Source organism: Aedes aegypti, chromosome 2 (assembly GCF_002204515.2).
Source record: "Aedes aegypti strain LVP_AGWG chromosome 2, AaegL5.0 Primary Assembly, whole genome shotgun sequence".
Classification (NCBI taxonomy): domain Eukaryota; kingdom Metazoa; phylum Arthropoda; class Insecta; order Diptera; family Culicidae; genus Aedes; species Aedes aegypti.
Genome location: NC_035108.1, coordinates 151253825 through 151278148, shown reverse-complemented (window position 1 = coordinate 151278148; position 24324 = coordinate 151253825). Strand labels below are relative to the sequence as shown.

The window sequence follows — 24324 nt, the reverse complement described above, 5'->3', positions numbered from 1 at the left end:
GTGAAGGTAAGACGCCGTCCATAAATTACGTAACACTCTAGAGGGGGGAAAAATGCTCAAGCGTTACGGCTCATACAAAAAAAAAAGATTTACGGAGGGATCGAAAATTGTCAATTTTAACGTTACGTAATAGGGAAGATGTACCGGTATTCGCCATGTACCAGTTATTCGCCACCCCGGATCATATACCGTTTTACTAAATTGCTTTAAGATGATACGGAAACATTCTTAGAAACCTCAAAAGTTGCTCAGAAAATAATAGAAAAAAAATCATTTTCCTTAAAATTTTTGCACCTTGTTTCGCCATGGTGTTCCTGATTCACCCCTCTCCATAAGAAATCAACGTAGGTGGCGAATTCAGGAACCGAAATTAAAAACGTGGCGAATACTGGTGCAAATGGTCCAGTATTCGCAACCCTAAATTTTAACTCAAAAACAAAGTTTCTGATTATTTTTTATATTTTCCCTGCTGAGCATGGATTGAAAGCTTTCGTTTAACGTATTGATATTAATCAAAGGTCTTTTGATTTATGTATAAACAATATTTTTCCTTAGGGTGGCCAAAAATGGTAGACCTCCCCTAAATTGACACTGCCTAATCTCAAATTTTTGTTATCTCATTCGACATATCTACCTATGCGGTTTCTCTGCAAGGCAGCGTGCATTTATTACGTAAAGCTAAAAGTGGAAAGAGTAGAGTGGGGCAAAAGTTCGACCTTTTTTTCCTGTGTTGGGTGTATAATCACTACGACCATTTGTTTGACCTATTGTGATACATCACCCATTTTAATTTATGACCGTATTCAAGGCGATAGATTTCTATGAATAGTTATCCTCAACTCATGATTTCGGTATTTTCAAACTGGTGAATAACACTGCGGAACACGATTTTGTCTCAAGCACCAAAATACCGGTATTAACTTAATTAACGATTGCTGAATCCATTGGCATTTTCAGAAATATCATGGCACGTCTAGTTGTTGAGATATTAGCTGTTGAAAATTCTAAATTTGACTATTTCAGCCAACTTGCATGCAAGTCTGCCAGCTTGTATGGCAATTTATTTGCTAATTTGCCTCAGAACTCAAATTTCATTTGTATAACAATACTTATAAACAAAGTTCATAATACATCCGATGCCCAAAAGTTATTTTTTGATGGTTTAGAAAAGTTTTATTTTTTGTCGTATAAGAGAAACGAAGAATTTTGTATGGAGACTGTAAGCATGTTGAAAAAAACGATTTAGTCTAAATTAAACCGTGCAATTTCAACCAAATTATATCTGAAATGAAAGTTAAAGTTCTGTTTTACATGGTTGGTGGATTAGATCCCAAATTTTTGATAAATCATTGTTTAGTTTTTATGTAAACATCAATAAAACCAGTGTTTTATGCAACTTTGGTGACCTGTAGCTAAAAATTGTGACGTGCTGGAACAGTTCTGAGAACGGCATCAGATTCAGCAGCCCCAATTCTACTTGCCGTTTTTCTGAGGAGAAAAAAATTGAACTCAAAATTTTCAACACAGATCCTCAAGCAATTCGAGTGAGAGTGCAAAAAAATGCGAGGATTTTTTTCTGATACTCTCTCTCTCCCTCTTGTTGCGATGCTCACCTTTACTCACGCTTCAAAAGAACTCTTGAGCATCGTGCCCAAACAAGAAAGTTCTCGGGGAGTTGTGATGGCAATCTTTTTTGATGGAATTTTACTCTGGTATGTTTTGTGCTGCATCTTGCTCGCTCAAGAGGCAAAGATAACACGCTGCTCTAGAGTATGTCACCGAACTCTGATGATGTTGAGGAGAATTATCAAGCCTGGAGCTAAGGATCATATATCAGAGGGCTGTAGAAACCCTTGATCAAGATACTTTAATCTCACAGCAAAAAGTGCAACTCAGTTCCACAAAAGGTGTTCAAGGGTTTCTGTTTCCTCACTACAAAAGCGACAAATAGGGGTAGTCGAGGCGGTTTGGCCAATGGGGTGGAATGAGCACCCCTTGAAAACTGCATAAATTCTTGAAATCTTATCTGACATAACATGCAACCCCAAAGCTGATGAGAAAATGAAGCAATAGGCATGTTACAAGTCAGTGTTCGAAATTGTAAGAAAAATAAATAAATGGTGTACGGGAAAACTGCCCATATTGCCCCGAATGGCTCTTTTAAATTTCATCATTTCAGAATGATGATGTTTGACTGTTGGAATGTTCTTAACAAAAATCTTTTTGCACGGAGTGTTTGTGAATACTAATAAATTTCAAGTGTAGTAAAAAAATAACTGAATTTTTAGATTATATTACAACAACAAAAAAAAATGGTGCTCATATCACCCCATCAGTAAAAAATCGACACGAAAAATGACAACTTTTGAAAAATGATTCATTCATCCGTGAACTTTATAAGACAAAAGAAATCATGCGGATCTAGTCTATTCACCTAAAAATTGTTGGAAATCATGCAAACATTCGAAGAATTCTTAATATTTTCGACACTTTTATCGACTTTTCCTTATAGTGGCCAAACTGCCCCATTTTCCCCTACTTTCAATTATTTTGATTAGTCGTAAATGATGATAACTAAACAATGTCCTGTAATTAGTCCTGTGTATATACACAGGTCTTTTTTACAGGGCGAGAAGTCTTTGTGTATTTGATTTATTGGGTTTTATAAACTTTTTAAATTGGCGGGTTTCAACAGTTGTATTCCAATTGATATATACCATGGCTTTTTCCCAGTTCCTGAGTTCCATTTTCATGGAGCATGGTGAGACTCCAAAGAAATGCTTTGACCCTTGTAAATGTTGAGATGATCCAACTCTTGCCAGTTCATCTGCTTTTTCCCTGATGCCCAGGCACCCAGTCGTTTCCATCCAGTCATTGCTGATTGCAACTAATAGATTAATTAGAACTTTTTTCAAAATTTCCATTTGACCACCATTCCACCATCATAAAAAACCGTAGTGCGGCTTTTCTGGCTTCTAGTTGAACGAATTGATACAGAGGGAGTAGATTAAGCATTGCATCTAATGCTTTTGTAGGTGTGCTGCGCATAGCGCCTGTTATGGATATAGTAGCCAGTAGAGTGGTTCAAAAAATCGATTGAATGAACTGCTTGCTTTCCCCATAGTAATTTCCATATAAACTTCAAAGGACTTGTGCAGTCTCAGTTTTTATCCGAATGAGCTCAAATTTTGGGAGGACACTCAGAATTTGATCTAGGATCGAATGAGCGGTGTGGAGCAAAAACGATTTTTTGAACCACTCTAGTAGCCAGCCTTTACATTATTTCTAATTTTTCTATTGAACGCTTTTCCAAAGTCTTTGGCCACCATACTAATGAAGTATACGTAATTCTAGGTCTCACAATAGCCATGTATATCCAGTGGATCATAGCTGGCCGCATTTTTATCCACAGTGCATTTGCTACCTTATCGAGTATGTTAGTTAGATGTAGACTCCAGTTTGATTTACGGTCTAAAATGACTCCCAGATATTAAACATTCGATGAAAGTGTCAGTCCCTCTCATACGAAGATCAGGTATCTTGAATGATCTTTTCTTAGTAAACGGAATGATGCTTGTTTTGTGAGGATTGATGTCCAGTCCTTCAGATTCGCACCATTTAATTGTGTAGTTTATAGCTGCTTGCAATGATATTGTCATGTTTTCCTCTGACTATAATAACAACGTCATCTGCAAACCCAATTACTTCAAATCCCTGTGCAGTAGTTCATCAACAACAAGTGACCAGAGAAGAGCCGAAAGAACGCCTCCTTGTGGACATCCTTTAACTGCTTTAAGGTGAAACATCTCGGAATCCAAAGATAGCCGGCACAATGGCCGACTTGTGCCCCTACTCACGTTTTTAAAAGCACTAATCTGGAGAAACAGTTGGCAAACGTTTCTGATCTTCTTATTTTAAGCTTTCTGCCAGTGCACAAAGCCAAAATAAAAAGTGCACTGTTGTTCGATGCTTTCTTCGCGAGATTTGTGCCTTTGAAGTTTTAGTACAATCTTAGAAGTTGATTCCAAACTGTTTCACCTTAACAGATATTAATGTACTACCGAGTTCGACCTTAGTGGTATAATCAAAATTTCAATAAAACAATTGCAGTTGAAAAGAAATAAACACCACACAGTGCACCTTCAACATATCGACTATAATTGTGCCGAACAAACTAGTATCAAAATATTTACTCATATTTAGTTCTAACAATTTCAAAATTGATTGTCTTAAACGAACTTTTATTTTGGACAAGAGTTCGAATCTACTGTAGGGCAAAGGTTCGTACGCCAAAACACAAAATATCGACACTTTTATGACACATATTCTTTATACCACCAATAAACTTGTAACTTTTTGTTTTGCTTTTTTCTCGAATTATGCAACGTTTTTTTATGTAGAGTAACGGCTTCAGCACCATTCGACTTTCATCAGCAATCACAGTATTTCTCTATCAAAATACACCAATGAATACATTCAGATGATTCCTTGTTCTGTCAGTTTCCTCCTGATGAGATTTCCAAGACGGAAAAAAAATCGGCATTGAACTAAATACACCTCAAAATGCGGCTGACTTGTCGAACAGATTTTCACATTAGTCACACTGACATGAAATGTTCGAAGCGTTGTAAAAATGTTTACAAAAAGTTTTTAACTAGTCTGTCAGTGTGAACCGATAGAGGATTGAGCGCATCAATGTAAACAGGCTGACACGTAATTTGTGTGCATATTTTCGAGAAAATTACAAAAAAGAGTGGCATCAATAAAAAAATTGCTGTGACTGCCGAGAATACGCAAATCATTCCAAACTGAACAACAGGAAAGATATGTATTTTTTTTAATATTATGTAGGAATGCATAACATGATAATGGTGCCTTCCTTCAAATAAGGCATAAAATAATATGGTAATCATTATATAATCCGGGAAACCTCTCTTTTGCGCTATTAACAAATAATGGACGACTGGATTCCAAGCTACCGTTGTGACGATAAACATGTTTATTTGTTTATTTGTTTATACTACATCAACAGGCAAGTAGTAGCCCTTATGATGTCTTAAAATATAAGTATATGCTAACATTAACAACAAAGTACAGTGACGTCAAAAACAATAAGAATGAATTTAAAAACAAATATAGTCAGGCGATAAAACTTAAACTAAACACTTAGACTAATTATTTCGTTCAGCGAAAAACAATGAAAATCTTCGACGGAGCGTCTCTTGGGTAATGTTGAAATCAAACAATGAAGATACTCTGTTGAAAACTCGCTGTAGTCCACAAAGAGCACCGTGAAGTCCATAATTTGTACGAAATAGAGGCAGTCTTAGCATGATGTTGTTGCGAAGCGAGCGTGGTCGGACGTTCAAATTAATTTGTTCCAGAATAGTTCCACAGTCGATGCGTCCCTGCAACACATCCGCAATAGTCAAAGCTCTTATGACATCCCTTCTACAGCGAAGAAGGTCCAAGTCTATTACCTGACAACGACTTTCGTAGCTCGGCAGGCGAAACGGATCTCTCCACGGTAACTTGCGAAGTGCGAATCGAAGAAATCTTCGTTGGACAGATTCGATCCTTTCCGCTCCATTGTTGTAAGCGGGGCTCCAAACCGCAGCGCCGTATTCCAGCGTGGAGCGCACAAGAGAGCAATAAAGCGATTTCAGGCTGTATACACACTTAATCTTAGAATTTCATTTCGGTAAAGTGAAATGACGAATCCACTCGGTAAAGCTGCTTTTTACTGAAATCTCGTTGAATTTTGACAGATAAATAAAACTTCAACACTCAAATTAACGTTCTTCGGCAATTCATATATAGAACCGAAATTCGGTAATTTAATTTACCATAATAATCAGCAAGTGATTGATTTCTCCGAATTTCGGTAAAGCACATCTGTCAAAATGGAAAACAACGCTGAAACACGTGCTTCTCAAAGTATAATGTGAAAATGAAAAACTCCGAGATCTCAGCTGTTGGGTTCTCGGCAATTTATTTCGCCGACCTCGGCGAAATAAATTAAGTGTGTACATCTGAGAAATTCTTGGCGATTCTGAAGATGAAACCGAGAGTTGTCGAAGCTTTGCTGACCGTGTACGAAATATGTTGTTTGAATGATAACTGTGAATCAAGGAAAACACCTAGGTCCTTGATGTGATCCACACGTTCGAGATTCGTCCCGAGCAAACTATAAGGGAACGCTATTGATCGCTTTTCCCGTAAAACGTTATGATGGAGCACTTTGTTGGATTCACCACCATACCATTTAGAGAGCACCAGCTTGCAAACAAGTCAAGTTGTTGTTGCAGGTACAAACAATCAGCAGTTGAGCGTATTCGTAAGAACAATTTCAGATCATCCGCGTAAGATAACCGAGGGGCTTTTAATACGTAATGAACGTCATTGAAATAAAGCAAGAAAATCACTGGACCCAGGTGACTTCCTTGTGGTATGCCGGAAGTAGCATGAAAGCTGTCGGAGCTGCAGTCCCCTATCACGACTTTCAACTGACGATCGGTGAGATACGATCTGAACCAGCGCAGGAAGTTACCGCAGATGCCGAACCTGTCGAGCTTTGCAATGGCGATGTTGTGGTCCAACTTGTCGAAAGCAGCGGACAGATCGGTATAGATTGCATCAGTTTGAACTCTATCGACCATACTATCAGTTATGTACGATGTGAAGCATAGTTGATTAGTAGTGGTCGAGCGACCAGTGATGAAGCCGTGTTGATCGTTGTCTAGCTGATGTTTGCAGTGTGATAGCAATGGTTCAATAACAACGAGTTCGAAAAGCTTCGAAACTGAGCTCAGAGATGTGATGCCACGATAATTATCTACGTCACGTTTTCTCCCTTTCTTATGCACTGGAAACATGTTTGCTACTTTCCAGCATGACGGAAAGATTCCGGTGGAAAGTGATAGACGAAATAAACTGTGCAACGGAGTAATCAGACTGTCGATATGCTTCTTGAGGACTACTGACGGAATTCCATCTGGTCCAGGGTTATACGACGACTTGAGTTGCAATGCGGCCCTTGAAATGGCATTATGGTCAACATCGAAATTGTCCAGCGTTTGTCCGTTTAGAGGAGCATTGTTGGCTGCTAGGATGACTTGTTCATTACTTATTTGAATACGCTGGCAAATTTGGAAGAAAACAACTGGCATATCTCCTGGAGGCACGTTGCGGTTCTACCATTCCATTCCATCGAGGATGGAAGACCAGACTCCTTACGCTGCTCATTCACGAGGATGATGAGGGACTACTTTCACCAGCTCGCAAGGTGCCGCCTCAATTATTGGAGCTTTATCTTGCAAGCAAACGAAGCAAAGATCCAAACTTCGATTGTTTTCGTTGACGATATGGTTGATTTGTGCCAACGTGGCAGTGCTGTAATTATCGAGGAGATTAGCTGCGCAAGCATGCAGTGACGATCGTACAGGATCCGGATAGAGGAAGCCGTTGTCCGAGCGTTTCCACGAAATGCCAGCTAGATTGAAATCACCCAGAATGAAGATGTCGTCAACAGGATTAGCAGTTTCCATTATAGTAAAAACTGAGTCGCAATGTGCTTGTATTAGCTCGTTATCGCGAACTCGGTCAGGCGCGATGTACAAGGCACACAAGAATAAGGTACGATCACCTAGCTCGACGGATACCCAACCTTGTTCCAGGCAACTCCACAGATCCTTTTCAACTGCCTTTGCTTTTAAACCGTGACGAACAGCCACAAGTACTCCACCTCCTGTAGATTTTCTGCTATTGCTAGGATTTCGATCGCAATGGAACACTTCATAATCGATCCCAAGCACCTGACTGGACAGCGTTCGAGAGTCAAGCCACGTTTCGGTTAGAACGATGATATAGTAGCACGTATCCGATACAGCCAAGCGGTAGTCGTCAACACATGAGTTCATCCCGCCAACGTTCTGGTAATACATTAGTATATCTTGGTTGCGCTGCACTGCTGGGACGCCGATATGTCTGGAAGGCATTTGTGCATCAGGCAAAGACTGAGGATTCACAATACTAAAATACTCGCCGTTGTTAGGTTGTTGGAAGACCCTCTCTCCACTTCCGACAGCAGGGCCGGAACGACTATGATGAACGAAGGCAGCAGGAGGCACGACTGCGTCGGAGGGATTGAGGACTTCCATAGGGCTTTCTAAGGTGCGTTCCGGGTTTCCAGTAAGCGTATCCAAAGTGCTGAAATACGGATCGGCATCAGGGTTCGAAGAAGCGACAACTTGATGTAACAACTTGCCTGACAAAGGAGTCTGGAAGATCTCTGAACCACATCTAGCATCAGGACCAGGACGACTGTGATGAACGCTGGCTGGAAAAGGCACGACTGAGCTAGAGGATCCAGAGACTTCCAAAGTGCAATCTGCAGTGCGTCCTGGTAGTACAGTAGATGGATAAATGCGTTTTCCTTGGAGTCTTGGAGGCCTCGGTGTTAGTTGAACATTGATTGTTTCAAGCTGAGATTGTCTAATGGTGAGTACTCCAATGTCGTTGCTGTTATGCTGGACAGCATTGGAAGGAGTGCTGGAATACGGAGGCTGATCAGGCGAAGAATTGGAACTAATGGATATGTACTTGCCTGAGAAAGAAGGTTGGGAGACCCTGTCACCAGTCTCGACAACAGGTCCAGAACGACTTCGATGACAGGAACCAGCATGCGCGACTGTGTCGAGTGGATCGAGGGCTCCCTTAAGGCGGCAGGCAAAGCGTTCTGGATTACAGGAACTGTTGACGCGTTCAATCACGTTGCTCCGATGCGCATTATTTGAAATTACCCGGCTAGATTGACTCCGGTTGAGGGAGTGGAAAACTGTGATGCTCCCAATTCGGGCGACACCATAATTTGTTATCATATTTCACTTATTTGAAACAAGAGCATGGAACGAGCTCACCAGGTGATAATCTGTCCTCGTATGAGCAGTCACAAACAATTTTTAATCATCAATTATTGTCATCAACACGCTTTAAAGACATCCACAAAACAGGTACTGTGCAGGTTGAGAAAAAGGAAAGAAGTTCGATAGGGATGGCAATTTCCGAGGGTTTTTCGAAGGTAATTATGTGGGCAACACATTTGTCTACAATGGTTTCCTTAATTTATTCATCAATTTCATCTATTTGAAACGTTCACTTATAATATTTTAAATCTGTCGATATATTATCATCTCATTATATAATCTGCGAGAAGGGGTTTCAATAGTGTGAATCTGTTTCTTTGCTCCTCTGTATTGTTACTTTGATATTCATATACCATAATAAACTACCATGTAATGTTGGCCTAAAACTATTATCATGCATTCTCACATTTTGATCCAATCTATCGATAAATGCAATTTGGGTTTCGTCCTGGCATCTCATCTATGCAAACGCAAACTGTTTATGCATTTTCTCTTTTCTCCATCCGCTGTGAGTCCTAATCAGGAAATTATAGATTCGGAATAACATGCAGTAGCCAGTAGAGATTGGGAGTTTTGTGTGATCATTTTGTGTTGTGGATTGCACTTTGTATTGCAAAACATGTTTTTCTCAACCGTTGAAAAACACATCTATTTACATCTATAGTAATGTAACCTAAGTCAAATTCTGCAAACTATGTATCCCTACTTACTGTGTTGTTGTAGTAAATCTAAATTATATTGTGAAAGAAACAGTTCAGCGATTGGTAAACAGCTACCCGGTAGGGATCGTGTTGGTTGTGAATGCTTTATGATGATGTTGGAGAAATGATTTCGAACAAAGCATCAGACGTAACGTTCTGCTTCAAATTTTATTTGAAATTGTAGTTTTACTACCAGTCTCTTCAGAAATAGCGCATGTTTCGAAATCATTTTTCCAGATTTAAGGACAATTTGAAAATGTTAGTTCGTAGCGTTTGTTCACCGTTTGTTTAAAAGTGATCTTAAATTTAATACTGGAAAGTTACAGTAACACACAGCTTGTACAATGCAGCGGAATTTCAGTAAATTTATCACTAGATAGATATTTGCCACTCAATGCTACTCACAATAATATACAAGTATGATCGAAAGCACAACTTTCTACCGATAAAAGGGACCTCTTGGGAAAGGGGAAACCAATGATATTTGTATGCCTATTGTGGTTCACTTTTTTGTGTTACTTATGTGCTGTGAAGATAATGTTTATAGCTTTGATATTTTAATGCAAGTGATTCCAGTTACCTATCTGTAAATTTAAATAATCTTACCTCGAAGAACTGCACACATTAATATCAAATAATCAAACCACGCGACGTGATTAACTTTCTGTCGTCAAAACGAAAATTAACTCTAAGACACACTCACACAGTTCATTAATTAGTTGCAATGTACAATTACTTTAGCAGAGTAGCCATTCCGGCATACTTGCTGTGACTAGGCGCTTGATATGACGAAGAAGACTGCGAAGACGTCGAAGCCAGGTGCAACGAGGATTTTGCTCTTCCGCCACCTCCACCACCACCTGTGCTTCCTCCGGCACTGGCTTTTGGTGTCTTTTTATTTGCAATTTTGTCGTGCAATTTGCGCAACAGCTCTTCTATATCTTCTAACGAGTACGTGTAAGCAAGTTTACAGAACTTGGCCGGCAGACGACTGTCCGAAAGGAACTTGATGGCATGTTTCAGACAATATATCCTTTCGTCCTCGTCAAGCGTCTCGCCATCATCGCCGGTTATTTTCACCCGGACCAACGACAAGTACAAGTTGGCTCTACAAATGTCGCATTCGAACTCCTCCAACGAAGCAGTCTTCTTCTTCGATTCAATTTTCTCGGTTTTGTTAACCCCGTGGTCCTGGAGGAGAAAGTCGAAAAGGAATATGCTTAAAATAATAAGTATTGATCCTTACTTAACGTTCGATATCTTACCTTTATGGTTTGGCGCTGCTGTTTCTCCTTCTCGTAGATATCGTTTATCATTGGCACTATTTGCGCCAGAGTATCGGGATTACTGCGCTGATCGTTTGCAACTGCGAACACTAATTGCTCTACGGAGAACATGGTTGGTTCGCAACTTTCTTGGATGTCCTGAAAAAAAAGGATATATTCAAAAGTTAGACATATATATTTTCTGCAATGTTATTGCTTGTTGTTGTAACATGCAACTAAGCATTGCAAATTGTTGCAGGAAAAACACTAATATTTATAACAGTAGTTTACAAAATTTTAAAATTCTATTGGCAGATGATTTGTGGAGGAATTGTGGAATCGTGCGATGATTCCAAAAATGAAGTCCAATTTTTTAAATACCTGGAACAATTTTTTGAGATATAAAATAATTCTTCATTTTGTTGAACGGTAAAATTTAGCTAACTTACTGAACATAAGTACATTCTTTTATCTGATATTACTTTGCACAACTATTTGCGACCGCGTGTCTTAAAAATAGGAGCTTTGGATACCATAGGGTTCAGAGCTACTTGCGTACTTCCATGATTTACTTTGGCTTGTTTTTTTTTCTCGGCCAAATTGTCAGAAACTTTGCAATAAGAAGCACTTTTTTATTGTGGCCAAATAAGAGCTCAAAAGCTATCAAAAAACTCCACTGCCGAGAAGTGAATTAAAAGTGCCAAGCATAAGATCCGGTCACCTATGCTTAAAAAAGAGATCAAACAGGAACCATGAAATACTCTAAGGATTGCTAAGAAAATCTAAAAAAAAAACATTTCTCTAAGGACGCTTCTAAGATATTATTGAAGGTTTTCGCGGGAACATTCTGTCAGCAATGCTGACTCACTTGTTTGAAAAAAAAAACATCCAAGTGAGCTTGCGACAAGCAGAGGAGCCTCGAATCCATATTTTGGGGAGCAAGATTTCTTCTATCAAATTTCTTCTTTCAGTCTCATGACATTCATGTTCTATCACACATGACTACCTAAAGCCACTTCATTTCGAACTCAATAAGCAAATCAGTTGGTTTTCATGATTTAATATTTAGACATTCATGTTTGTTTCTCATGACAACCTAATGTTGATACAAATGTTATTATACCGTGAAGTCAATGACGAAATCCATATGGCTACCACACTTAAGTCATGTGGTTTTCCTCATTGCGCAAATCAAATCTATAAGTAAAACACACGACCTTGGCGTGTAGATTTTTCTCAGTGAATGTTTCGATACAGTGATTCCATACAAACACATACATTTGTGATTTCAATCAATGTATTAGAATAAAATTCATTTATACTCCATAGTCAAGAGAATCAAGACGCGTTTTATTTGCTTGGCTACGGAAAGATTTTCCCGTCGGTTTTCCGCTATATTCGCGAACCCGAACTCCCGAAAGTTGTACAGTTCACTCGATACCACGTAACAAATTTAGTTTCATGTTCTTGATAACTTTGGCAGTAGAACAGCTTCCCGAAGAAAAACATTGCTGAACTTATCAGATTTAAAAGATACGGACATCACGTGCGGCCCGCAGGCCGCACTTTGGAGACCACGAGATAGATAAACGTTTTGTGCAGCAAAAACGTAACAAGTTACATGTCTTTTCTTCATAGTGCGACGTTAAAACACACAAAATCATTTTATTTATCCCGTGAAATACACATTTGGAAAACTGTTGTCCTGCACCCCGCCTGGGTCCATAATAGGAATGTTGAAAAATTTGTCGTTGACTTTCCGTTTGATTCCCATGTTATCCGGCGCGCTGCCGAAGTGCCTGTTACGGACCCTCTTGGGTAGTGTCATTTACAAAACCGTTCACATATCTAGCTGTATTTATGCACTTTAGACCAAACATTTTGCCTGAAAATATTACCTAACAATACAATCGATTGTCCCCTGGTGGATTTTTATAAGACTAAGGTTGCTTTGAGTGTTAATTTTATGTTTTTCCCCTACAGTCCATAATATTCAAAGGGTCTATAAACGGCATCGACTCCCTACGTTTTGTGTAGCATAAGTTTTTTTTTCTATTGCCTTAAATCTGGGTTGAATGTCGATCTTTATTGCAAAAATGCTAAATGATTAGATTATTAATTAAATCATCAATACTTAAGGCGAAGTAGGCCGTCATTGAAATTTGTACGGATCGTTGATGATTGTTGCTAATTCATCCCACGATTTCGACTCAAAGAAAATCAGTTGGTTTTGCACGGACACAGATGAAAAAGTATCAGCTTACTTTATGCTTGTTAGCGCATACTCTGATACTTTTTTAAGTCAATATAAACTATCAAGACTGAGTTTTATCACTTTGAAATGCAAGCTGAAAAGTCATCATTTTTGCCAAAACGAATGACGGGCTACTTAGCCTTAAAACTGCCTATTTTAACAAGTCATTCGTACTGCTGACAAGTTTATTTAGCTAAGAGATTGATGAAAAAGATACATAGATACTTAAAAAACGTTGGACTTCATTTTTGAAGACAGCATACTATTTTACATCATAAATGCAGAACAAATGCTAAAGTTCAGTGTAAAATAATTACTTACCCTGAAATCCTCCTTTGCTGTGCCGAGCCATGAACTGGATGCGAAATACACGCTCTCGGAAACGGCATACCCAGTGCAGAGGCTCGATGTATAAGCCCTAGGGAAAACCACCACAAATTGTCCGGGTTGTTGCTCAGTACGGCACAGCGAAACATTCCGATCAGTCAGCATGTGCGGTGGAACCATTGCAGTGTCGCAGGGTAACCATATGGTTTTGTTCTGACAGTGGGTTGGGACAAGCTGCGTCAAAGCTGCTCGGAAGTTTGAGTTCTGATCGTCTGGAACGCCGTACCAGATTTTGCTGGCCCCGGTATGCAAGTATTCAATCCAGGGTAGACCGTGGGGATCACGATACCAGCAGCAAGCACTGAACAACATTCCCACGTGCAACGTCGGAATGGTTATTCCCATGACCGGGCCAAGCGACCGCAGTATCGAGCTGCTGTTGTTCGTGAAGACTTTGAGATTCCATGGATGTTTTGCACATGACGAACCTTTAACTTTGGGCGCTGGGAAGCCAAACCCGTAAGCACTGGAATCTATCGAACCGGAATGAACACAAACGTGACTGTCACGAACGGCTACATGTCGCCAGTATTCGCTTTCGATTTCCGCAACGGTTGGTTCGGAATTTTTGAACCACAGTGCCATTGTATTCCTTGCTATCCGGAAGAATTGATTCAACGGCATATTTCTACCCTTCATAATGCATTCCATCGAGCGTTCGTCGTCTTCCTCTTCTTCATTGGAATCCTCTTCATCTTCATCCGAATCACCACTGTTGCGAATATCGGAACTAACGCATTTATCCGCATTCCGACGAGCTTTCGCTTCTCGTTTTGCCCAGTCGGCTTCCACTTCGTCGAATAATTTTTGCCTCTCGGCTGGCGAAAGTGTGTCGTATGGGAGAAGATATTTACAGTAGATATCGTCGAGCTTTGATACACGATCGTGCGCAGCTTTGGGAATACACATATCCTCAGAGACACGAGCCCATTTCTTCTTTTCGATAACTTCTTTCAAACCGCCCAATTCCTGCACTGTGTGGTACAATCTGGGAAGGTCCACTTCCATACCACCGATCAACGGTGGATTTGTCAGATTGATGCTTTGCGTGGCCAGGTACTTTTTGATAGCGGCATATTCCTTAGCACTTGGTCCCCAACGATGGAGCATTTTATGAACATACTGATTATAGGCCATGAAACGCATATCGTCAGCAATCCGACATTCCGGTTTAAAGCTGGCGGGTGGTATAATGCGACAAATGCCGAATCGAGCTGCAACGGGAGCAATTCTTTCAATGTATTCAATGGGATCGTGGAACTCCTTATCGTTAGGCTTGAAAACGGGTGCTTCTACCATTTGAGGAGGATCGTCCCTTCGTGGGAAGGCCGTATTATTGTCAGGTTGTACTTGAGTATCAATTTTCGCCTTAGCCTTAGCGTTCTTTGACCTTTGGGATGAATTCAGTGAAGAATTGGAATTGATTCGGGACAGACCTCCTCTAGTGTCTTCGGGTGCTGGTGTGGAAGGAGCAGTTACTGTTGCCGGAGGGGGAGGGGGAGATTTATCTGTCGCTGGCGATTCGCTCGATTTGAATCGAGGCTGAACTGTTCCCACGGGAACCATCTTGGAGATTCCGTCTTTGCTCATGCTCGGTCCAGCCGCCATGAGACTTTTAACCAACTCCTGCACGTTCATCGATTCCGGGATGGGCGTAGTGTTGGAACCCATCTGGGCCTTGGTCACCAACTTGGCGTGCATAATGACTCTTTGATTGGGACCCTCGGGACCTTCCGTTCCCAATTTTACCGCCACTCCCTGAATTAGCTGATCGGCTTTGCCACTTCCTGCCGCATTCGGACCTTGCAAAGGAATGTAAAACGTGTGTCCATCATCGTCCGATTCGTCGGCATTTGGGGGCTTTTTTTCATCGACCGGTTTTTTCGATGGTTCCGGTTTATTACTTTCCACCGGGACAGATATGGCAGCAGTCTTTGAGCCTTCATCCGGACTCAGTGTCAAACTGACTGCAGGTTGAACTCCTCCTGATTTGGCTGGCGTGCTTAAGTTGACCGGTTTTTGGAATGTTGACGTGGATGCAGCCTTTTCGTCTTGTGGTGGTGATTGCTTTTTGCTGCTTGGCGTTACAGCCGGGGCCTGAACTTCGTCTCGTGCTGATGAATTGCAAGACTCCCTGCGGCTGTGTCGTCGGAACGGTGTGGCCAACGGTGTAAAGTTATCTTCGTTGTCAAACGAATACACACTTGCTTCGTTGTTGGGTGAGAAAGCGCCGAACTTGTTGGGAGCTGTAGGGTTGGAAGCTTTCGCAGACGACTTTAAGGCCTCTTGTTTGTATACGGGAGTTCTACCCTGTTTGTATATCGGTTTCCGATCCGCTGTTGATGCTGGTGTTGGTGTTGTGGTGGTAGATGTTGTTGTTGCAACCGTTGTAACTACGGGTGCGGATACGGTTGTTGCGGTAGAAGTTTCCGTTTTCGTTTTCTTGTTGTCCTTTTTGGTTTCTTTTTTCACCGGAGAGGGCGAACGTAACTTGGCAGGAGTTGGAGGTTTGGGTTTTTCTTCTTCTTTCGTTTCCTCTTTGGGTTTCTTCTCTGGGACTTTGGGTGGTTCTGGCGTCGGTTCCATCTCGGGTTCTTTCTCCGGCTTCACTGTAACGGGTTTTGCTTTCAGGGTCGGCCCCCGGGAAGCACTTCCACTGGGTTGCGGAGTAGGTGGTTTTACTTCCTCTTCCTTTTTGGGCTGGGCAGGAGTTGGCGCCGGGGTTGGAGTCTCAACCACGGTCACTGTTTCCGGCTTACTTTCTACTAGTTTTTCCCAAGCGATGGCTGGAGGTGTAGGAACTGGCGTCTTCGGGGTTTCGAGAATTTTCAGATCACCATCTATGTCGTCTGGAACGGGTGACCACGACGTTTCGTCAATCCATTTCTGGATCTGTTCGTGAGTCATGTTGACTTTCGTTTTCCGTCTGTCTCGCGGGGATAAATGTCCTCCAAGCAGTGATTCGGTCAACACAGGAGGCCCCAGTGGAGGTTTATGCACGGAGCCACATTTACCTAAGGTACATTTAGTATCAAGTGGACCAGAACTCTGGGCTAAGCTCACGCTGGCAATTCCGAATATCTTTTCGGATTCTTCCTTGCTGGGAAGCAGGTTTCCTAGAAGCGAATTGGACTTTGGGGCCACTGGTGACGTAGGTGAACTTTGTTCGAATCCTTTGAGGAAATCTGATTCGTCCATGTTGAAGTCATTTTTAACGTTACGGTTGAACGGTATTTCCGGTTGTGCAGGAGCTGCAGGTTTGTCTGGAAATATCTCCGGTGATGTGATTGGTAGGGGTTTAACTGCACGAATGAAAGGCTGTTGAGGCTGCGCTGCTGGTTGCTTTGTGGGAGAAGTGCTAGCTTCAGCTGCTGTTGATTGGAATGTATTGTCGTGTGATTTGTTAGCTCGTGCCGGAGTTAAATCCTCCGTTATGGGCGATCGTACAACTTCTGGGCTGGTTAGCTGAGGTGGAAGACTAAGCATTTGTGGAGTAGCGACTTTGGGACTGGAAGTTTTGGGTGATGCTGACATTTTCGTTGGGGTTTTCACTGGAGTAGGTGCTTTTGGAGCGGGCGAAGGTAGCCTTTCTGCAGCTGGTGAGGGAGCGTCTACTTGCAACGGCTTATCCTCGATTACTGGTTCTTCTGGTTTCACCTCTTCTGTTGGCGGCTCAACGACAGGAGGTTCCTTTACAGGAGACGACTTTACTGGACTCTTTTTGGTTGGAGATTTCCTAGTTTTATTTTTCTCCTTTTGTTTTTGTCGAATCTGGCTCTTCTTACGTTGGAATTTAGATGCTAGAGGTTCTTCGTCGGAATCACTGAAACTTTTCTCTACTTGTTTCGGTTCCTCATGCTTTTCGATGGCATTTTCGACTTTCTCTATTACCTCAACCTCCGGAACTTTTTCTATCGGTTTAACTTCGTCAACTTCTTTTTTCTTTCTTCCTTTTTTAGCTACCACAGTTTTAGTTTCTTTCTTGCCAGCATTAGCCTTCAGCTCATTTTCCATTTTCTCCAATTTACGAACATTTGGCAGTTCTAGGCTGTCCAGTGACGAAGCATCATCGTCCGATTTGTCGTCATGGTTCAACTTTCGTCCAATCAGCTCCATGTACAAAGTGGCTGCTTCCTTCGTTTTACGGCTAGGCCGCGAAGAAACCTCGATAACTGGTTCGGGAGTCTTTTTCGCTTTCTTTTCCTCCACTGCAGCTGGTTCAGGTGTTGCTACCGGTTCTGCCTTTTTCTTCCTAGTCGATCCTTTCTTCGGTGGGGATTTTCTTGATGATTCCGGAGGAGGAGATTTAGGTAATTCTTTTTCCGGCGTTGGATTTTCTACCATTTTTTCATCTACCATTGAATCTGTTTTTGGTACGGGAGTTATACTCTTTGTATCCTTTTTCAGAAGCTCAGATTCTGGTGGCGATTTTGGCATTATCTTCGCCTCATCGGCAGTTTCAGTAACCGGAACTGGCGGTGGAGGAGGCGTTGGTTCCATCTTTTTACGCCCACGAACTGTCCTCTTCTGAACATGTGGAGTTTCCACAACAGGATGATCTGATTTCTTGGAACTCACGTCGGATCTCCTGCTAACCGATTCAGACCGACGAGCCTTCTTTTCTGGAAGTTCTTCCAACACCTTCTCCGGGAGTGGTTCCGATTTTCTACTCTTTTTAGCGTTAGTCGCTTTAGCGCTGGCTTTCTTCCTAGCTGCTCGTTTGAGGAGCGGTTCATCATCATCCGAAGAAAATTCTTGCTCCGCGGGTGGTTCTGGTTCTTTTGGTTTTACAACTATCGGAACAGACGGAGGTGTTGGCATTTTCACTGGCGGAGGTGTTGGTACTTTAACTGGCGAAGCAGGCCGAATAGTGGGGCTTCTCAAGGCGGAAAGCCTCGTAGTACGCTTTTCTGTATCTTCTGCATCTACAGATTTTTTCTTAACTCCTTTCGTTTTCGCCTTTGGAATTTCTTTTATAACTTCTTTTTTAGGTGTTTCATTCTCGACAGGTTCGTCCTTTTTCACTTCAATACTTTTCATTTCAACATCATCCTTGTTCAAAACAATCTTAACGTCTATCAATTCCTGCATTTCTTGATTATCAACCTCTTTCGTTGATTTTTTCGTTACTTTCTTCTTGACGGGTTTCTTTTTAGCCACATTAGCCTTTTCCTGCTTCGGAGTTTCTTTTTCTTCATTTTCACTCGCTTCAGTTTCTTTCTTCCCATCTTCTTCAACCTCATCCAAATCGAGTTTGTTTTTCATTGTCCCAGCTCTGGTTTGTTTGTTATATGCTGTAACTCTTAATTTCGCCATTCGTTGTTCATGATATTTTTTCTTTAATGCTTGAACTGCTTGAACTCTCCTGTTCTCTGGATGTTGCTCAGCACGCTTCCTCACAGCAAACGGCATAAACGCAGGCTTCTCTGAGATTGGTTCTGATTTATCTGTCTTTTTGTCATCTTCCTTGACGGTAGCAGAACTGGTCACTGAGGGTGTAGTACTGATTTTGATCTTTTCTGGTTCATCTTGTTTCGCTGCTGGTGATTCTTGTTGTTGGCCAGATTGCTTGGCACCCGTTTTCGAAGACGATGGCATTTGTCTGCTTTCAGACGAGGTGGCGTTCTGTTGCGCAGCTGTGTTGAAAAAATCCAAACTAGGCGGAAGCACCTGAGTTCCTCGGAAGCAAAGAAACGTAAGGAAGTCTTCCGTATTCGGACGCATGTTTGGTAACAACTCCGGAATGGGCCCGGCTTCGGACCCACTTTGCGTTCGATTTTGTCCATCTCTGGTGGCATTTGTTGGATTGGTAGTAAAGCTGAGATATGCTGAAGTTGAAGCGGCACCTTGTCCTTGGGCAAACTTCCGTTGGGCTTGCACTTTAGGCCTGGGAAATGGAAATGAAAAGATTTAAAATTAATATTTGAATAGTTTTTCAATAAGAAGCCGGATCCTATTCTTGGCACTTTTGATTCATTTCGGCAGTGGAGTTTTTTGAAAGCTACTGAGCTCACATTTGGTCACAATATGCGTCGTATTGAAGAGCTTCTTACTGTGAAGTTTCAGACAATTCGGAAGAGAAAAACCCTCCATGCCAAAGTGAATCTCTGAACTGCCCGAATAGCTGCCGACCCTATGGATTTCCAATGATTAAATGTGTGGGATGCAACTCAAGATATTGTTAGTTTAGTAATTATGAATCATCCTAAAACAAAAAGCTAGAAACGATTGAGTCCTAGTAACATGATAAACGATCGGATCGAACCTACTTATTATTATTATTATTATCTTTATTATCGAGACTTTCAGCCTGTGGCTGGTTCGTCTCCATCATTGTGTAAGAGGGCTTCGCGTTGAGAGGCCCCCCTGTCATTCGAATTTTATATATACATTTTAAAATTGTAAGCTATTCTATTGTAAGCGTTGAAATCCATATAGTAAACCAAATCGATAGCCATTTATGGTCAGCATAGTCGTCATCAGGTATCGTTTCTAGGCGTCAAAGTCCTTCGGTAATCCATATCGCTAGTAAGTTGGTGTCAGCGTTGTCGTGTATCGTTTAGTGGTTTTAAGATTACATCTTTAGCGTCTCAAATTTTGTTGTAAAGTCCCGCATCTTTGAAGAAAGCTATTATTGCTGCTTCATTAAGAGCTTCATTCGCAAGCGCATCTCTGATACTATCGGGGATATTGTAGCGATCCCGAAGTGCTTGAAAACAAGGGCAGTTGATTAACAGATGTTCGACGGTCATCGTGGTATTGCAGACATCGCACTTTTTGCGAAAAGGCCGCTCATTGCCCATATTGTGAGTAGCGTTGGTGTGTCCGACACGCAGACGAGATAACACTAGTTGGTCACGACGATCGTTTGTATCATTCCAGCGTTTTGTTTCTCCTTTGATTTTTCTGATAAACTTATCTCTTGAATTTACCCATTCTATGGTCCAAGACGAGCGGATTTGAGATTTAGCCCAGTTTTTCAGGTCTTTTCCAGGCGTAAAACGGGTAAACATACGACCGGATCGACCTTTCGATGCAAGATGGTCAGCCTCCACGTTGCCTTGAATCCCGCAATGACCAGGTACCCAAAGGAAGACAGTGTGAGAGGGTGAATTCTTCTGGACAGCTTGGATCCATGGGTGACGGGTTGATGATGAATTGAGGGTAGCGAGAACGCTAGCAGAGTCGGAGATAACACAGACGGGTTTGGGAGCAGGAGTTGTAGAGGCCAAAAGGATTGCAGCAGCCTCGGCCGAGAAAACGGAGCATTGATCAGGTAATCGATAGAAATAGCTTTTTTCAACGTCGGTAACGCCGAAGCCGGTTCTGTCAAAGGACTTGGAACCATCGGTGAACCGGTGATGGTAGTTGCGGTACTTGCTAGCTAGCAGCTCTGTGACGTGAGAACGCATAGCAGGAGAGTTATCCCCTGCTCGGAATCGTTTCGAGATCGAGGTGTCTACGTGGAAATCTGGAGCATCCCACCTTCTGGCTCCGACCCAGTGGACCTGTTCAACCGGGGGGAGTTCCTGATGGGCCAGGCTGTCTAGAGCTCTGTTCCCCTCTCTGAGGAGGAAGACCTCGTGATCTCCGGTTGTCTTTTCTAAATAAGCGATTGTTCTGCAGCACAAGGTTTCCGAGGCTTGATATCGGAATGGAAGAACTCCAAGTTCCACGCAGGCAGCATCAGCAGGAGTGGAGGGTAGTAGTCCAGCGATTATTCGAATTGATTGGTTATATGTAGGGGCAAGGCGGGTCATAAGAGAATCACCTGCCAGACAGAAGAGTTCAATGCCGTAGAATAGTCGGCTGTTGATGATGGACTTCGCTATTCTGACAAGGATTTCTCTATTACTACTTTTGTGCGGTTTAGATAAGGTGCGGAGAAGGTTGATTCGGGTTTTGCAGTTCTTCTTAATCTCATTTAAGTGGACGTCGAACCGTAGTTCACGGTCAAGATGCACTCCAAGTATCACTAACGTTTTCTTGAAGGGAATCTGAGATCCGTTTGCCGTAACGGGAGTTTGTAAGACACGATGACGAAAACAGCATACATGAGAAATAGCGCTTTTCTCCGCCGAGAGGTCGAAACCGGAGTTAGCCGCCCATTTAGCTACCGCAGAGATTGCTGCCTGTAATTTTCGTCTGATGAATTTGAGGGTGCGGCCGATTACGACCAAGACTATATCGTCCGCGTAAACGAAAATGTAAATTTCTTTCGGCAATGCTTGGAAAACGTTGTTCATCAGTACAAGGAAGATAGTAACCGCTATCACGGATCCTTGCGGAACCCCTGTTTCTTCAGTACGGGTTGTGGAGTGATTGTTGCCGATAATAACTTGAAAAGTTCGGCCTTTCAGGAAGTTCTTCAAAAAGTGAAGAATGTGTCCGCGCAGGCCCCACTCTGTTAGCCGATGGATAGCGTGCGGTGTCCAAGCGCGATTATAGGCCTTAGCGAGATCCAGAGAGGCGATGTCAGCATGTAAGCCTTGGCTCACCGCATCCTGCAGGACGTCTCCTAGCCCTGTAAAATATGTCCCTGCTCCGTGCCCAGGACGGAAAGCGTGTTGCCGATGATCGAGAAATTGATTGTCTTCCAAAAAACGGACTAACCGGCGATTTACCATCCGTTCAAGTATTTTACTGGCGCAACATGTTAGCGAGATTGGTCTAAAGTCGCCAGGGGAAGTAGCGGCTTTTCCTTGTTTAGGGATTGGCACCACTAGGCTGTGAGTCCAGGACTTCGGTAGAGTATTCTCGATCCAAGTTTTATTCAGGAGATTGAGGAGAGTTCCCTTTGAAACGGTAGAGAGGTGCTGGAACATTGGATACCCTATATCGTCCGGACCAGCTGACTTGCTCTTGCAATGGCGTAGGGCAAAGTTTAATTCTTCCATGCGGAACTGAGAGTTAATGCGGAGGGGAGTTTTATCTTCTGGGATAACTAGGTTGTTTATGCTGTCGACAGTTGCTTGGTTCTTCCGGATGAAATTTGTATCATATCGGTCCAACGAGGATAGAGAACCAAAGTGGTCAGCTAGAGCGTTGGCTATCAAGAGGGGATCTCTGGTGAGCCCCCCTGGTAACCGAAGTGTCATTCCAGTGGCTCTTCGTTTGCCATTTAAGGCGTTGACTCGATTCCATAATTCGGAAGCAGTCTGGTTAGCATTGATCCCTTCTAAGAAGTCCTGCCATGTTTGCTGTTTTGCCTCTCGAATACACTGGCGGCATTCATTGCGTTTGGAACGGTAGATTTCCATTAGTTGGGATTTTTCTGGATGGTCATTAGGCAAACGCTTAGCAGCACGGAGGGCTTTTCTTCTCGCTTTGATGATTTTTTTAATGTCCGGAGACCACCATGGCAACGATTTTCGACCTGGATTTGGAGAAGTGCGAGGAATAGTTGTTAAAGCCGATTGGTGCAATGCATTGAGAAACTCTTCGATATTATTCGGAGGTGTGTCGGAAACGTGTTCGTCAATCAGACCTTGAAATTGAGACCAGTCTGCTTGATCATACTTCCAGCGCGGGCGACGGGAAATAGCTTGGGGTTGTTGGTTGGTGTGGATGAGTATTGGATGGTGATCACTACCCATAGGGTCTTCTTTAGCAGTCCAGAGGAATCGGTTGACTATACTTGGACTACACAAACTGACATCAATTGCAGAACTCCGTTGGCCTCTGGTGAAGGTAGTGGCTCCATCATTGAGAACAACTAGGTCAAGCTTTTCTGCTACTTCCATAATGAGTGAGCCTCTATCGTTTGGTGAAATACTACCCCATTCCGGGTGATGACCGTTAACGTCCCACATCACTAGTATTGGACCTCTTAGGCCTTGTAGAGCGTTATAAAGGCCAAGTTTGAGATCCGGGAGGTGTCCATTGGGCAGGTATCCCGATATCACGGACAAAGGGAATGGATATTCGAGTTTAACTCCCACAATGGGTAGGTCCGTGTTGATTTGAAGCGGGGAGAAAGGAATACTTGATAGAACTCCAATAGCAGCCGAATGGTAAATATTCGCATTACATTTGACGATCCAACTATACCGTCTTTGTAAGGACTGATTCAACCGGTTGGTGTTGATCCGGTGCGTCTCTTGAATGGCCAGTATGACTGGTTGCTGTTCTCTAACGAGAAGCTCTAGATCCGGTAAATTATTGATGTAGCCATTCATGTTCCACTGGATTGCAAATAAACTGTTGACAGAAGGAAAAGATGGTCTCCTTTGTGGGTACGGAAAGCCAGGTTGTTCTGACGATGACCTGGTGTTCGGGTTGGGTGATCTGGTGGAATGTACTGTTTCTGGGACCTCACGTCGGTTTGACGGACTAGAAGTATCGTCAATATATTCCGTTTGAGAAGCATGTTCTACATCCCAGATAGGGTGATCAGAAGAGCTTGCTTTTGGAGCAGCCGTCCCTCTATGTGTCAGTTGGTATGCGTCATATAACGCTGCGTTGGACCTTGTACTTTGTGGCAGCGTCGGCCAGCGGAAATTTTCAGGACCGAATCGAGGTTGTGTTCGGTTTCCGGTCGTCGATAGAGCTTCACTGATGCAGGACTGTCGTGCAGAATACATATCCAGCGAAGATTCTTGTGGCACGGACTGTATTGGTTGTGCCTTGACTCCCTCGTTGTCCTCAGGGGGATAGGAGTTACCTCCCTTGTCCGTCCCTCTTCCGGCCGCCACGGAGTGTCGAGGGTTGTCCGTCAGTTCCGGTGTGGCATAAACGTCCGCACTGGCGGTGCCTCGACTGCTCGGTAGCTCCGCCGGGTAGGTGTGTTGCGC

General features: G+C 42.6%; 1 protein-coding gene across 1 annotated transcript in view; it reads right to left on the bottom strand.

Moving 5' to 3' along the window:
* Positions 1-9105: 9105 nt before the first annotated feature.
* Positions 9106-24324, bottom strand: part of LOC5574158 (titin) — a 30696-nt gene continuing 15477 nt past the window's right edge. The window contains exons 2-4 of the mRNA XM_021842737.1: positions 13466-19418; positions 10891-11049; positions 9106-10816 (exon numbers count right to left, since the gene is read on the bottom strand). Of these exons, the coding sequence (XP_021698429.1) occupies positions 10358-10816; positions 10891-11049; positions 13466-19418 (6571 nt within the window). The 3' untranslated portion in view covers positions 9106-10357. The remainder of the gene's footprint in view (positions 10817-10890; positions 11050-13465; positions 19419-24324) is intronic.